General features: G+C 37.6%; 1 protein-coding gene across 5 annotated transcripts in view; it reads left to right on the top strand.

Annotated features, from left to right (window-relative positions):
• Positions 1–13,817: 13,817 nt before the first annotated feature.
• Positions 13,818–15,099, top strand: part of LOC115222642 (synergin gamma) — a 67,720-nt gene continuing 66,438 nt past the window's right edge. For 2 of the 5 annotated variants that reach the window (XM_036511624.1, XM_036511623.1), the window contains exon 1: positions 13,819–14,032. In XM_036511624.1, the coding sequence (XP_036367517.1) occupies positions 13,989–14,032 (44 nt within the window). In that variant the 5' untranslated portion in view covers positions 13,819–13,988. Of the gene's footprint in view, positions 14,135–15,099 lie in introns of all 5 variants that reach the window. The other 3 variants (XM_036511625.1, XM_036511626.1, XM_029792958.2) reach the window with 3 other exon arrangements.

Genomic DNA, 15,099 nt, shown 5'->3' with positions numbered 1-15,099 from the left:
CACGTGGATCACACGGAAAGTAGCACCAACACAAAGTAAACTAAAACGTAACCTAAAGTAATCTCCCTTTAAATTGTAGATCGCACGCCAAAGTGGCACCTTTCTATTTTTTTAAAGAAATGATGTGAATTTAGTGCTGGTTTCATGTAAAAATGCAACTACCTTCGTCTCGTCGCTGATCACATTGTAAAAATCTCTAGCCAACATCTTACGGGTTTTTAGAAATTAAAAAGTAAACCAAAAAGTAAGCTAAAGTAATCTCCCTTGTAGATCACATGCCAAAGTAGCACCACATTTATTCATTGACTACTAGCTTTAACATTCATAGATCAGTGTGCTTATGCTTTAAGACGGCACTGCTTCTAATGCATTTGACTGCATAAACATGTTAACAGTTCATATTGGCATAGATAATTTTCACTGGGATTTGTCACAGAAGAATATTCTTGCTTTAGCAAATGGCGTAAAAATATAAAGCCATTTAATACTGATGAGAGGAGAAGTAGCTTAAAATGTATGTTAGTCCTCAATGGGTGATGCCTAAAGAGAGAACCTTCCTCTAACGCAAACCGGGTGAAAATGGGCTTTTTATAGGTTAAATATGTCCCAAACATATTTGAGCTGATCAAAATAATTGCAAATTGATTGCAGTAGTAGAAACATATGCACAAATGGAACTCGAGTGGCCCAAAGTTTGGGTAGCTTAATAATCAACGATACAAAAGTTGTGATAAAAGGAAAACGCTAAGTTAGGAGTGCTTGAGTGATGTAGGCCAGCAACTAGCTTCCAGGGTCAGCAACCACTATTGTAGCAGTAGAAAAGTCAGAGAGAAGAGACAGCACACCTGTGGGATAATGGTTAGGATGTTGGTGAATAACTTTATTCCAATAAGTCGGATGCACTCTCATTGGGTGTGGATAAGCAATATACACTAGCAGCTTTGTTCCAGTTTTGTGAGCAGTGTTCCGTTGTGATCCTAACTAAACCTTGTAGATGGCCATGTTATTTTTAGAGGGTGTGAAGTATTTTCTGATTCTAAAGGGATAGGCCAATTTTTGTGATGCAGTCTTGGTTATGTAAATGTTTACTCAACAGGAGAAACCCTGCCTTAGGCGAGACTTCATATTTGTTTTGACCCGTTCGTGTTTAGAGTGAGTGGGGTGAGGTGAGATATATACAGTAATTGGATCTTCGAACTGGTAAAGGAGACAAAATTAGTATTTGTGATCCCTAATCATGAAGTTAGTGACTGATTTAGTGTGTGGGTCAACATACTAGTATGCTTTTCTTTTTCACACTGGGTGCATAGCTAAAGGAAACCCATAGTGTGCGCCTATTAAATATTTTACTGAATCTACTTGTACGAGGGAAATGTTTGTCTATTAAGGAAAATCTTTCCTACACGGGTTTTAACACTTAAAGAGAAGGATGATGTGAACTGCAACATTTTCCGGAGGTGTTTTCTCTTGGAGGGGTTAGGGTCTGGTGTATAACTAATCCTTTTCTTAAAAACCGATGGCGGCCAGAACCTCATTATAGTATGGGACGGGTTTGACAAAAATTCCTTTGCTTAAAGATAGGTTGGGGATTCTTCTGCTGACATCCTTTACCAGTTCTTGGCTGAATGACAGGAACCAGTGTTAATATAGGATAACCTCTCGTTTGGTTTCCTAAAGTGTCTATACGTACTGGACACCAAGTTCAAGGTCACATCAAGGAAATCTACTGTATATTCAGGGGTGGGAAAGGGTCCATTGGGTGGATGTCCTCCGCATTAGGGCGTGTGCGTTTGTGTATGTTCTGGTCAAACTCTTTGCCGAATTTTCAAGTATGACTAGAAGACAGTGGAGTTCAAGTATAATTTGTCTGCAGCCCAATGATTGAAACAAGTAAAGGATAAATGATAGATCCTGAAATAAAATGTATAGCTTTGAGTAATAAAAAAAAAAAGATATTAATGCTGAATTTTTGCAATTTAAGAGACCATTAATATAAAAGAAATATTCGAGTATGTAGTGCACGTTTGAGCACTCCTTTTCAGTCAATGATCCCTTCGCAAATATAGGATTACTTTAGACCAGGGGTGGGCAAACTTTTTGATCGCGGGCCGCACAGTGCGTCTTTGGAACCTTGGCGGGCCTCATTTATAAAAATCAAGTGAAAATATTGTGAATTACCGTCCAGTTACGAAGTATCTGCATAGAAGTTGGGATTCATAAAAGCCTCGGCGGGGCCGCATGAAAACCTATGGCGGGCCGCATGCGGCCCGCGGCCGTAGTTTGCCCACCCTGCTTTAGACTAATAACTGGCGAGGTTTTCTTTATCTTTTCAATTCTAATGCCACCCAGCAAAATAGTTCGTTGGTAGTTTCTGATAAGAATTATGTCCCTTTGAAATTTATTCTAATTTTTATTAATTTTACTTGTAAAGTTTCTTCCTTTTCCACTTATCAGTTTGTTGTTAATACTGTTTAGGTTCAGGTTCAGCGGTATATGATCAAAGTCACTACTAGCGACAATCTCATCGTTTTTCCAGACAGTATCTCTAATACATTATCTAACGTGCCCTGCGCTTTCGTTTTTTTTTTTTCTTTCTTTCTTCCTTTTTTAAAGATGTTAGCTGTAATATAAAGAAGGTGTAGCTCCTGTTTCTCGGAAGGTCGAGCGACGATGAAGTTCCCTGTCTCGTTTTGATAGCTCGTTGTTTATCTTGAAATTTTTTTCCAATTCCCAAATGCGTTTACTGTAATTTATGAAAACGCAATTTTAACAATCGAGTTTGATCCGTCGTTGTGGCAGGCTATTCGACTCCAATGGCCTCCATGGCCTTTCTCGCCGCTTGAATGCTGGTTGATTCGCGCGTCATACGGAGTTGAACGTGATACTCAAGAGGAGCTTGGCCTCGGGCAAACATCCCCCCCCCCACCTTGAAATCATCTGGATTGTCTAGATGTGATGGTAAGAGACCTGACGGCCTCACCCTGTGCCCCTGGTCGCAAGGCAAGATGCCTTGTCTGGGATGTCACAGTTAGCGACTCCTTTGCTTCTTCTCACATCCTGGATGCTACGGTCAGGACGAGACCCACAGCTTCTGCGGCCGAGCGGAACAAAATCCTGAAATACTGCGATCTGTTGGCCAACTACATTTTCCATCCTGTGGCGTTCGAGACATTTGGTGAGGTCGGACCACTAACTTCGAGATTCCTGTCTTCACTGGCAACTCGCCTTGCAGAGGATTGTGAGGGCGCTTGGCTGTTCCAGCGCATCAGCCTCGCCATCACCCGCAGCAACGCTGCAAGTATGCTGATGTGTCTCAATAGCCATTAGAGCGTCCCCAACTTTTCAACTCAAGGTGGTGAATTGTCTTCGACTTTTGTTCGTTTTTTTTTTCTATTTTTTTTCTTCTTTTTTTTTTTCTTTTTAATTTTTTCAGTTGTGTTCTCTGTTTTGTCCAATTTTCCAGTTTGATTTTGTAAAACGGTAAACACTGCAAGCAATTATTATAAATTCAATTGTTTTCATTTTGCATTCTATTTGATCATAAATCTTCTCAAAGAGAAGACTTATGATCAAAGTATTCCAGTCGTGACCATGTAATAATTTTGCCTACCACAGAGCACTCAAGATCACATCCAATGGGTTCTTTTTTTGGATTGAGCCGTTATTTCTAATAACCACATAGAAGTGCTTTCGTTGGGCTAGGCTTTTATATTATTCTGATTATATTAAGAGCATAACCTGGAATTATTGATAACTGGGTGAGCTTAGTAATATCAAAAAAGAGTTAAAGATAAAGATAAAGATATGATATAAAAGTCCACTGTTAAACATATCCTTGTTCATGTCCGAATGTCTTTGGATTATAGGAACAGGCATGGCTGTATGGTAAAAAATTTGCTTCGTAGTCACATGGTTCTGAGTTCAGTCTCACTTTGTGGCACCTTGGGCAAGTATCTTCTGCAATAGTCTCGGGCCGAGTAAAGCTTTGTGAGTGGATTTGGTAGACGGAAACTGAAAGAAGTCCTGGTTATGTGGTAATAAGCTTGCTTCCCAACCACTTAGTTCCGGGTTCAGTCCCAGTGCGTGATACCTTGGACAACTGTCTTCTACTATAGTCTCAGGCCGACTAAGGTCTTCTGAATGGATCTGATTGACAGAAACTGAAAGAAGCCCGTTCGCAGTTTTCGTGCGGAAAGTAATATATATATATATATTTATATAATGTGTGTGCGCGTGTGTTTCTCCCTCACCACGCCGCTTGGTATGTTTGTCCCTGTAACTTAGCGGCTCGGCATAAGAGATCGATAGAATAAATGCCAGGCTAAAAAAAAAATCTGTCTTGTGGTTGATTTGTTCTACTAAAACTCTTCAAAGCAGTGGCCCAGTATAGCTGCAGTCCGATGACTGAAAAAAGTAAAAGATGAAAAAAAAAATACTGCTAATTTGTTAACATGGCGACGCTAATTTGACGCTGACCGAACGCTCTGGTGCTCCTAATATCTATTTTTGCCGATCTGAGTAAACTGGAGCAATGTGACATAAAGTGAAACGAAGTGCTTTAAGTAATGACACAACGTACTTCCCAAAATGAGGGTCGAATATCTGATCGAGAACACAGTTGTCTAACCACGAAGCAACGTACCTTCCAAACAGGTTAATGTTTACTTTGAAATCTGGAGACTAAAACATTTAGAAGTGAAAGGTTTTTAGGTGGTAACAAGCATTGGGAAGAAAATGTTAAGTGTTTAGTATGGTTTTGTGTTGTAGAGTTATAAGTAGTTTGTGACGGTGTTCATCTGTCCTTCTGATACTAATTGAATGACAATTTTTTTGCCTGCTAGCTAATAATTTTAAACTATAGAACGGAGAAGTACTAGCGCTGGGAAAACTGGAATAAATTGATGCAAGAATTGAGACGAAATTTGTTTCATGTCATCTCAATACAATGTCAGTGACATCAAATAGATGAAGTGAGGAGAACCTTTTTTTTTTAATAAAGAAAATTATGAATTTTATTTATACATATTTATCTTGTCGGTGAATCTGCTTTTAAGAAAAGTGTAACAATGAAATGGTGTTTTCACTAGTATAACAATAAAATGAATAGAAACTAGAAAGTTCTATGAATGAGAAGAGTAGTTGTTTCCGATTCATCCTGTATTTATTAAGTTTTAATCGGACACAATCGTTCAAAGAGAGCTACAAAGGGAAAATTCTTTTCGTACAGTTGTGTGGTTGTGAACTCGTTTTGTATGTATGAGATAAATAGAAAGAGAAAGGTAGAAGAGAGAGAGAGAGAGAGAGAGAGAGAGAAAGAGAGAGAGAGAGAAAGAGAGAGAGAGAGAGAAAGAGAAAGATAGCGTTGTCTAAGGAAGAAAGAGAAAAATGTTGTCTCGGGGAGAGAGAGAGAGAGATAAATAGAGAGAGAAAGAGAGAGAGAGAGAGAGAGAATGGAATGCGAGTGTCGTCTGCTATTTTGTAACTGCTAGCAGCAGTTAAAATTTGTAACCCTTAAACTAGCAGCAGTTCAATTGTTCGTATTTGACAAGACTGACTGTCAGTTAACAAGTGAATGCCTGGTAGCAGCTGACACGAACATGTGACAATTGCTACTTTCAATCCTTTCTTCCAGCTGATCTACACTTAAACTTGCTCTATTCTCTTCCGTCTTAAATCTCGCTGAGCCACCTAGTTTATGTTAGGCAATCAACAACCTTCGTCAGCGTCATTTTGCTGACGTCAGTCAATGAATCTTATGCGTGTTTGTTTCCTGACGAGGTCATCAGCTCGATTTTTTCTTGTTTGTGTTCTTTTTTTTATATATCAAAAATTTATTGGAAATAACGAACCCTGGTTTCAAATTTTAGACAGAGATCTGCTACAGTTGTTTCAAATGACATTTGATTTGACGAGACAGACAAGAGGGAAAGCTAGAATTTATTACTGAACTAGTTTAAAAGCCGCACTCCGTTGCGGACTTTTGAGCTAGCTCCTGTGGAGGACTAATTAGACTTGCGGCTCAGAATCTAAATACAGCAATAATAATAAGCATTTATTGGTACCTGCCAATATGGTATTACTTTAGATTTAGTTTAAATGAAAGACATTTTAAGTTCACAAACTTTTGGAGTTCTTTTAAAATTTGAATTTGCATATAACGAATCCTCATCCAGACCTGATCCCAATGTTGGATGTTCAAGAACCAAATAAAGGCCAGAGTTTCAATCCTAGGGTCATCCTGATTCCATAAAGTTATATGTCTATATATAAAGCAAATGTAGACGGAGATGCAGGCGTCCCAGTCAGACACACAAAATTCTGCTTTTATTATTTATAAATTTATGGTTTTAATTTCAACTGATTAGTTTCAACCCTACATGAAAAGAATTAGAATAAGTGACATTAACTGGAAATAAATTAAACCGGCTACATCCCTTTCTCAACAATCACTGATCATACACTTTATCAAAAACACATTAATATTTGATTTTAAAATAAGGCGGCTTGCTGGCAGAATCGTGAGCACTCCGAGTAAAATGCTTAGCGGCATTTCGTTCGTCTATACGTTCTGAATTCAAATTCCGTCGTGGTCAACTTTGCCTTTCATCCTTTCGGAGTCAATAAAAATGAGTAGCAGTTGAGTACTGATGTCAATGTAATGAATTTCGCTCGAAATTGCTGGCCTTGTGCCAAAACTTGAAATTCTACAATTTGATTGTAAAATAACTGTCCTGAAATAAGCTGAATAAATAGTGCATACCATATTTTTTTTTTTTACTTGTTTCTGTCATTTGACTGCAGCCGCCATGCTGGAGCACCGCCTTTAGTGGAACAAATTGAACCCAGGACTTATTCTTTGTAAGCCTAGTACTTATTGTATCGGTTTCTATTGCCATACTGCTATGTGACGGGGACGTAAACACACCAACATCGATTGTCAAACGACGGTGGTGAAGGTGGTGGTGGGAACAAACACATAAATACATACATAAATACATACATACACACATACATACATACATGCACATACATACGTGCATGCATACATACATACATACAAACATACATACATACATACATACATACATACATACATACATACATACATGCACATACATACATACATACATACATACATACATACATACATACATACATTCATACATACATACATACATACATACATACATACATACATACATACATACATACATACATACATACATACAAACATACATACATACATACATACATACATACATACATACATACATACATACATACATACATACATACATACATACATACATACATATATATGTATGTATGTATATATACTATTGGAACTTAATCACAAGGTACAGGAATCGTATACTATTCTGCTTAAATAATGGAACTGAAGATACAATATCCCTGCATATCTTACATCTATTTACATTCCCCACTTCCCTCTCTATTCATATCTTATCCAGAATAACTATTGCTTAACCATTTTCTCACACCGTCTCTGATGAAGGGATATATAAAATATCCCGAAACAGCTGTAAGACCTACTTATAAATGTTCTGATATCTTTCACAGCCTTGATTTTTATCTCATTCTGTTAATTATATATATATATATATATATATATATATATAATATATATATATATATTGTTGTGACCCCCTTCGGTCATGAATAACCATGGGATTGCACCTAGAAAGTTACTCTCCAAGGCACAAGTCCGGGCAAGGTTGTTTATGGAAGGCCAGTAATCGCCCATGCATACTGGCCTCCCCTCTCTACGTCACCGATGTTATCCAAGAGAAAGGCAAAGAACGATACAGCTTGGCACCAGTGATGTCGCAGCTCATTTATTAACTTGTAAGTGGCTGAGCACTCCACAGACACGTGTACCCTTAACGTAGTACTCGGGGAGGTCCAGCATGACACAGAGTGTGACAAGGTTGGCCCTTTGAAATATATATATATATATATATATATATATATATATATTATATATATATATATATATATATATATATATATATATATATATGTATATATATATATATATATATATACACGCACACACACATACACATATGGGTACAGGGCGTCAATACGTAAACAAATGAGGGAAAAACTGCACCCCTTCCTCTAGATCCTATGACACTTCAGGTCATCTAATTTGTCAGAGTTCAACCAGTTTTATTCCATTACTCCTCGTAGCCTATGTGTTGACTAAAGCCATTCTTTTAAGACATGTTTCTTCACATCCACACTCAACAAAAGCCCTATGTCCACTTGAGTAGCTATGTCTCCATTCATCTCACACGGCTTCAAACTCAGCGCGAAGGCCTACATAAAGTGCCTAGAGAAGGTAGCGTTGCCCTGAGTCAAGAGAATGGCTACTGGAAGACCTTGTCTGTCAAGAGGACTCTGCACCATGCCACACAAGCAGGAGAACCCAGTCATGGCTGTTATTGTTATATATATATAATGTATTGAGTATTAAAGGAAGTAGTGAGTACTTGGTATGAAAGATTAAGAAAATGAGAGAGACTGAAAAAACGTGTTAACGATACGAGATACTTTATTAGACTGCCGTTGTTGTACAAGGTATTTGTTGTGGCGGGAAACTTACTGAATGTCCTTGTATCAAGGGAGACAATGGGCAACGTTGATTGTTCATGTTTGTTGTGATGATTACATAACAATGGCCATCAGACAATTTCTACGACTTAACTTCCCAGACTGCAACCCGCTTGCTTATTATGCGTGGGGCACAGTTGAGCAAGAGACCAACAAAACTCCTTGTAACACAAAAGATGAACTGAAGGCAAGGATTAAGGCAGCATTCACCTAAACAAAGAGACCGTCCAGAAGAGTTGCAGGAGATTTCAAAGTCAGCTGGAGGCCGAGGTTGAAACCAATGGCGATATTATTGAATAGATTTACTTTTTAGTATTTCAAGATATTTTTATGTAATTTTGGTAAATACATCTGTTAAAATGAAATGTCAGTGTTATTTTCATCTTTGCATAATTTAGACGACAGTTTATCCACTGCACCCTGTATGTATGTATGTATGTATGTATGTATGTATGTATGTATGTATGTATGTATATATGTATGTATGTATGTATGTATGTATGTATGTATGTATGTACGTACGTACGTATGTATGTATGTATGTATGTATGTATGTATGTATGTATGTATGTATGTATGTATGTATGTATGTATCAACTCGTGTGTTCTTTTTCAACCATCTACACACACACACACCATACACACTTTATTAAAAGCAGCAGAAATATCATAAAACCAGTTACTCAGAGTTTCACTGGAGTAAGCACATAATTATATATGTGTGTGTGTAACGGAAGATATTAAGTTGTATAACGATAATATGATAAACGATAGTTGATACACAGCAGGATGGATGTAATCTGCTTGTAATCCTTCGTTGATTACCATTATGTAAAGATGAAACAACAGTGATTGAAGTTGTGAAGAAAATATTTATTTACCGTCACATCGAATATACCTTGCCTCGACTGGCAGGTGATAAAATCCTAGAGTATGCGAAGTAAAGTTAGATGTGGTAGATAATCCTTGTATAGTTTTGTGTACACATTTTCTTTGTAGTAACCCACAGATAGCGATAGAATGATATTGTAAGGGAACAGAATTAGAGCTAGTGTAAGTTGTACGGTCGTGGGAAGATGTCTCATAGCTGTTGAGAGTAAATTTCATTTCCGCCTTTGACCATTTTCTTTAGTAGCTGTCTTGCTTGTGGTCATGATTCTAGCGTTCCGCTCCCTAACTGATGGTAGCTATCTCTAACTCGAGTTGTCATTCATTAACTAACTGATTGAGTTGTCGCAAGCCGACTAACTCAGCTATCACCAAGTGACTAACTGATTTTGCTTGGGGTTCTTGCTTTTATAACTATCCAGAAGGATAGACACATCGTTGGGGACAATAGATTTAGTTGGTGGTCTTGTTATCTTAATTCTAGCCTTTGGTGAAATAGAAGAGGTTAGAAAGGTCAAGTGATGAAGACATTATTTCTGCCTAGCTAAGGCAATCTGGCAAATGTAAAACTGCTGTCACAAAAACTATTATTTTACTGTGAGAAAAGTCCAGTTGAACAGTTAATTTAAATTTGGCCATGGTGGATCGAATCCACTTCATGCCTGCAAGATCAACTACACACACACACACACACACACACATATATATATATATATATATATTTACACACACACACACACCCACACACACATGACAGAAGTAAATAGACACCCCATAAAACGTCTTTTTATGTTTATTCTATCTTGTAAAGGTTTATATCTTTTATTAATTGACATTTTTATGTTTCAGGTTCTATATGTGACTGGTTAATCATGCCAAGTGCAAAAGAAGCCTTGAAACTGTCTGGATTTCAAAGAGGCCACATTGTGGGTCATTCTGAAAGTGAACATAACGTAAAATCGCAGAAAACCTTGGGATCCCGCTTTCTACTGTTAACAGAATAATTGTGGAATTCACCCGAGAAGGAAAAGAGTCCACATCACCTTGCCCAGATCAACCAGGATCCTCTGACAGGACCCTTCTCTTGGTTAAGAGAAGTGTGGAGTATAATCCTCGTTACAGTGCCTCTGACATAGCAGAACAAGTTGATGTTAGTCCCAGAACAGCTGTCAGGTATCTCCACAAATTTGGTTACTATGGCAGAGCAGCAAGAAGGAAGCCACTTCTTCAACCAGCCAACATCAAGCGGAGAAAAGATCGGGCCAGTGAGATGGTGGAGAGGCCACCAGCATTTTGAGACTGTCTTATTCTCTGATGAGTCCATATTTGCTGTATTTCCTAACAGTGGTTGAGTGTGGCTCTGGAGACACTGTGATCAAGAACCTGAAATGGAAAGATTGCAGCCAACAATGAAACACGGCATCTATTCTGTGATTGACTGGGGAGCAATTTGCAGCAATGGTTGATCAGAGCTGATAGAGTGTGAGAGAAATATTATCTCAGATAAATATGTGTTCAGATTGCAGAAAGGACTCCTTCAAATCTTCTCCAGTAGTGAAATGATTAAAAAAGACTCTTTACTTATGGAAGACGTGGTTCCTTATTACACGGCTAAAATGACCCAAAATTTGTTGGATAAGAATGACATTAAAAAGCTTCCATGGCCAAGCCAGTCATCAGATATGAACCCTATGGAAAATTTTTAGGACATATTGGGCAGGACACTTCATAAAAGTACAAGAACTCATCTTCAAAGCCAGATCTTTTGAGATTACTGCATGAAACTTGGCAAGAAATTTCGCAAGAGAATATTCATCATCTGATCAGTAGCATGCCTAACAGGGCCCTTGCATTAAAAAATGCAAAGGGCATGTCTATTAAATATTAAATATTCACATTTTAACAGTCAATAAATAATTGAATGTATAATTTCAGATTTAAATGAATTTTAATGATTATAAGTGTGTCTACTTCTGTCATGCCTGTGTATGTGTATTATATAGTAATATATATATATATATTATATATATATATATTATATATATATATATATATATATATATATATAATATATATATATATATATATATATATATATTATATATATATATATATATAATAGATATATATATAATATATATATATATATATAATATAAACTTTATATATATATAATATATTATTCGACGGGTTTCATTCATTTTCCATCTGCCAAATCCACTTACAAGGCTTTGCTCGGTCCGATGCTATAGGGCTATAGTAAAAGACACTTGCCCGGAATTTGCGATAAGTTTTTTTTCTTTTTTTTTTGTGGGTGGTCAGAGGAATTTCGGAAAATTTTTACGCGTCGACTTTGTTTCCTCATAACTTTCACGAAGTGGATAAATTTTTATGAAATTTCTTACAAATACCTTTCAGAGTGTATAGATTAGGATTAAATCGGAATATATAATGACAAGGAAAAAAAAAAAAAAAACGTACTGACACACTTATATATCCACAAAGTAAAACTTGAAATTTCGAAAGAAAGTGTGCGTACAAATCTACTTTTTTTTTTTTTTTTCATATTAACTTCCGATATAATTGTAATCTACACATCCTGAAAGTTATTTGTAAAACATTTCGCTAAAAAAAAACCAAAAAACTATCCATTTTCCTAAAAGCCGATTCGTGTGAATTTTCTGAAACTCTTTTCCCTACTCTCAGAAAACTTTTTACGCCACATATTCCTTTTCTACTCTAGGCATAAGGCCCGAAATTTGGGGGAAGTGGGGGGTGGGCAGACGATTAGATCGACCCCCACCCTGCGACCCCGAAAGGTAAAGTCGATCTCGGCAGAATTTGAACTTAGAACATAAAGACAGATGAAATACTGTTATGCATTTCGCCCGGTGTGTTAACGTTTCTGCCAGCTCACCGCCTTTAATAATCTTTTCTACTCTATGCACAAGGCCCGAAATTTTTTTGGAGGGGGCCAGTCGAATAGATTGACTCCATGACCCCACGACCCTGAAAGGTAAAGTCGACCACGGCAGAATTTGAACTTAGAACATAAAGACAGACGAAATACCTATTTCTTTACTACCCACAAGGGGCTACACACAGAGTGGACAAACAAGGACAGACAAACGGATTAAGTCGATTATATCGACCCCAGTGCGTAACTGGGACTTAATTTATCGACCCCGAAAGGATGAAAGGTAAAGTCAACCTCGGCGGAATTTGAACTCAGAACGTAACGGTAGACGAAATACCGCTAAACATTTCGCCCGGCGTGTTAACATTTCTTATTTCTTTATTGCCACAAAGGGCTAAACATAGAAGGGACAAACAAGGACAGACAAAGGGATTAAGTCAATTACTTCAACCCCAGTGCGTAACTGGTACTTAATTTATCGACTCCGAAAGGATGAAAGGCAAAGTCGACCTCGGCGTGTTAATGTTTCTGCCAGATCGCTGCCTTTTACACAACATATTTCGATATAATCGTAATCGGTACTATTCGCAGCGTATTTTTAAAAAAATTATTCATTTTTCCTCAAAAGTTATGAAGAAACAAAGTCGATAGGGTAGGCACACTTGTGTAGGTATGTAAATTTAACAATGAATTATATGTATTTATTTCTTTACTACCCTCAAGGGGCTAAACACAGAGAGGACAAACAGGGACAGACAAACGGATTAAGTCGATTATATCGACCCCAGTGCGTAACTGGTACTTTATTTATCGACCCCGAAAGGATGAAAGGCAAAGTCGACCTCGGCGGAATTTGAACTCAGAACGTAACGGCAGACGAAATACGGCTACGCATTTCGCCCGGCGTGCTAACGGTTCTGCCAGCTCGCCGCCTTCATATGAATTATATGTATTGACGAGAAATGGAGCTGCACACTGGGTGACAGCTGTACACAGATGCACGCGCACACACGCGCTCCGATGTTAGTTGCTTTAGCCCCAGGACGGCTCTGATTTAGCAGACTTGTCATTGAAGGAATTCTACAGATGAGCATTCTTCGTTGTTTTGTTTTTTTTCGACTATTTTTTTCCCGAAGTACATTTTAAAAAAAGACGGGTGGTCATGGATGGAACACTTTTAAAAATAGAGAATGGTCGCGTTTGGAACACCTTAAAAAAACGGGATGGTTACGATCGGAACACTTTTGAAAGGCGGGATGATTACGTTCAGAATGCTTTTCTAATGCGGATTGGTCACGGTTGGAACACCTTTAGAAAGTTGCACGTTTTCGCGCATCCGCACTACACAGGTGTGCGCCTGCGCGCGCAAATCCACGCATGCGTAAAGGAATCAGACCTTTTATTTTCAATTTTAAAACTCTTCCTAATTCAGAAGCCCGTACTACAGGATACCTCGGAACGACTCTGTAAAAGCAGCAGTTTGTATGAATTTACGGGGGAGGCGACCTTCGCCAGAGGTTCACAAACAGTGCTGAGCGGCACACTGATGCCCTGCAAGGTGTATCTACATGCGCCGCGGATTTCAAAAATGTAATTTATGATTTAAGAATATCTATGTACTAAATGGTTGAGCGTTTTGAAAAATGTATTGTTCTTAGTTTTGTTGTATACAAATATGATTAATAATACAAGGTAAGCAATACTTTAAAAAAATATTTTTTCCTAAATTTTTGATTTTAAAATAGATTCTTAAAAAAAAAACTTCACATAAAATAGGTTATTTAAAAAAAAAAATCCTATGCGTAGAGAGTCGGGAAGGTTTTTAATTTACAAAGTGCGCCAGTGTTTTAAATAATGAGCTTATTGCATACAGGTGCATTACAACACCTCGAAAATGGTTCACAATGGTGGTGCGGTGGTGCAACAAGCAACACTTAAGTGAAGTAGAGGAAGACAACGATGATAACCGAAAGTACATACATAGTACTCTGAGTAAAGCAAAACGCCAAAAAAAAAAAACAGACATAGAAGTGAACAGAGGAATATCCATAGGGATTTCCCTATGGATATTCCTCTGTACTGTAATGTCAAAAATTGAGAACCACTGGTTTCATTTTTTTTTACCTGCTAGAAATAATACCTTATTGTCAATCGTAGATATTTAAATGAAAAAATGTAAAGGAAAAGACGGGAAGATCCTGGATCGAACGTCTTTGATCATATTACAATTGACCTAGGGTTATATTAGAATATATTGTGTCTAAAGGATGAAGTAAACCGTTTTTGCGTATTTTGTTTTCATATCTGCGTAACTACATTTGCTCCCCACCTCCACCACCAATCAAAAAAAAAAAAAAAAACAAGAAATATCGTTCGGAATACCTTTGATAACAATATTGATTTCAAATTTTGGCACAAGACCAACCATTTCGTGGGAGGGATTAAGTCGATTTCATGAACTCCAGTGTTCAACTGGTACTTATTTTATCGATCCCGAAAGCCAAAGTGGACCCCAGTGGCATTTTAACACAGAACATACAGTTGGGAGAAATGCCGCTAAGCATTTTGTCCGGCGTGGTAACGATTCCGTCAGCTCGCCACCTTATTTGACAACACAATATTGATGTTAACATGAAGGACATCTGCAAACTTCAACT

This window comes from Octopus sinensis, linkage group LG20, assembly GCF_006345805.1.
Source record: "Octopus sinensis linkage group LG20, ASM634580v1, whole genome shotgun sequence".
In the NCBI taxonomy this organism is placed as follows: domain Eukaryota; kingdom Metazoa; phylum Mollusca; class Cephalopoda; order Octopoda; family Octopodidae; genus Octopus; species Octopus sinensis.
This window is presented reverse-complemented; position numbering and strand designations above follow the sequence as displayed.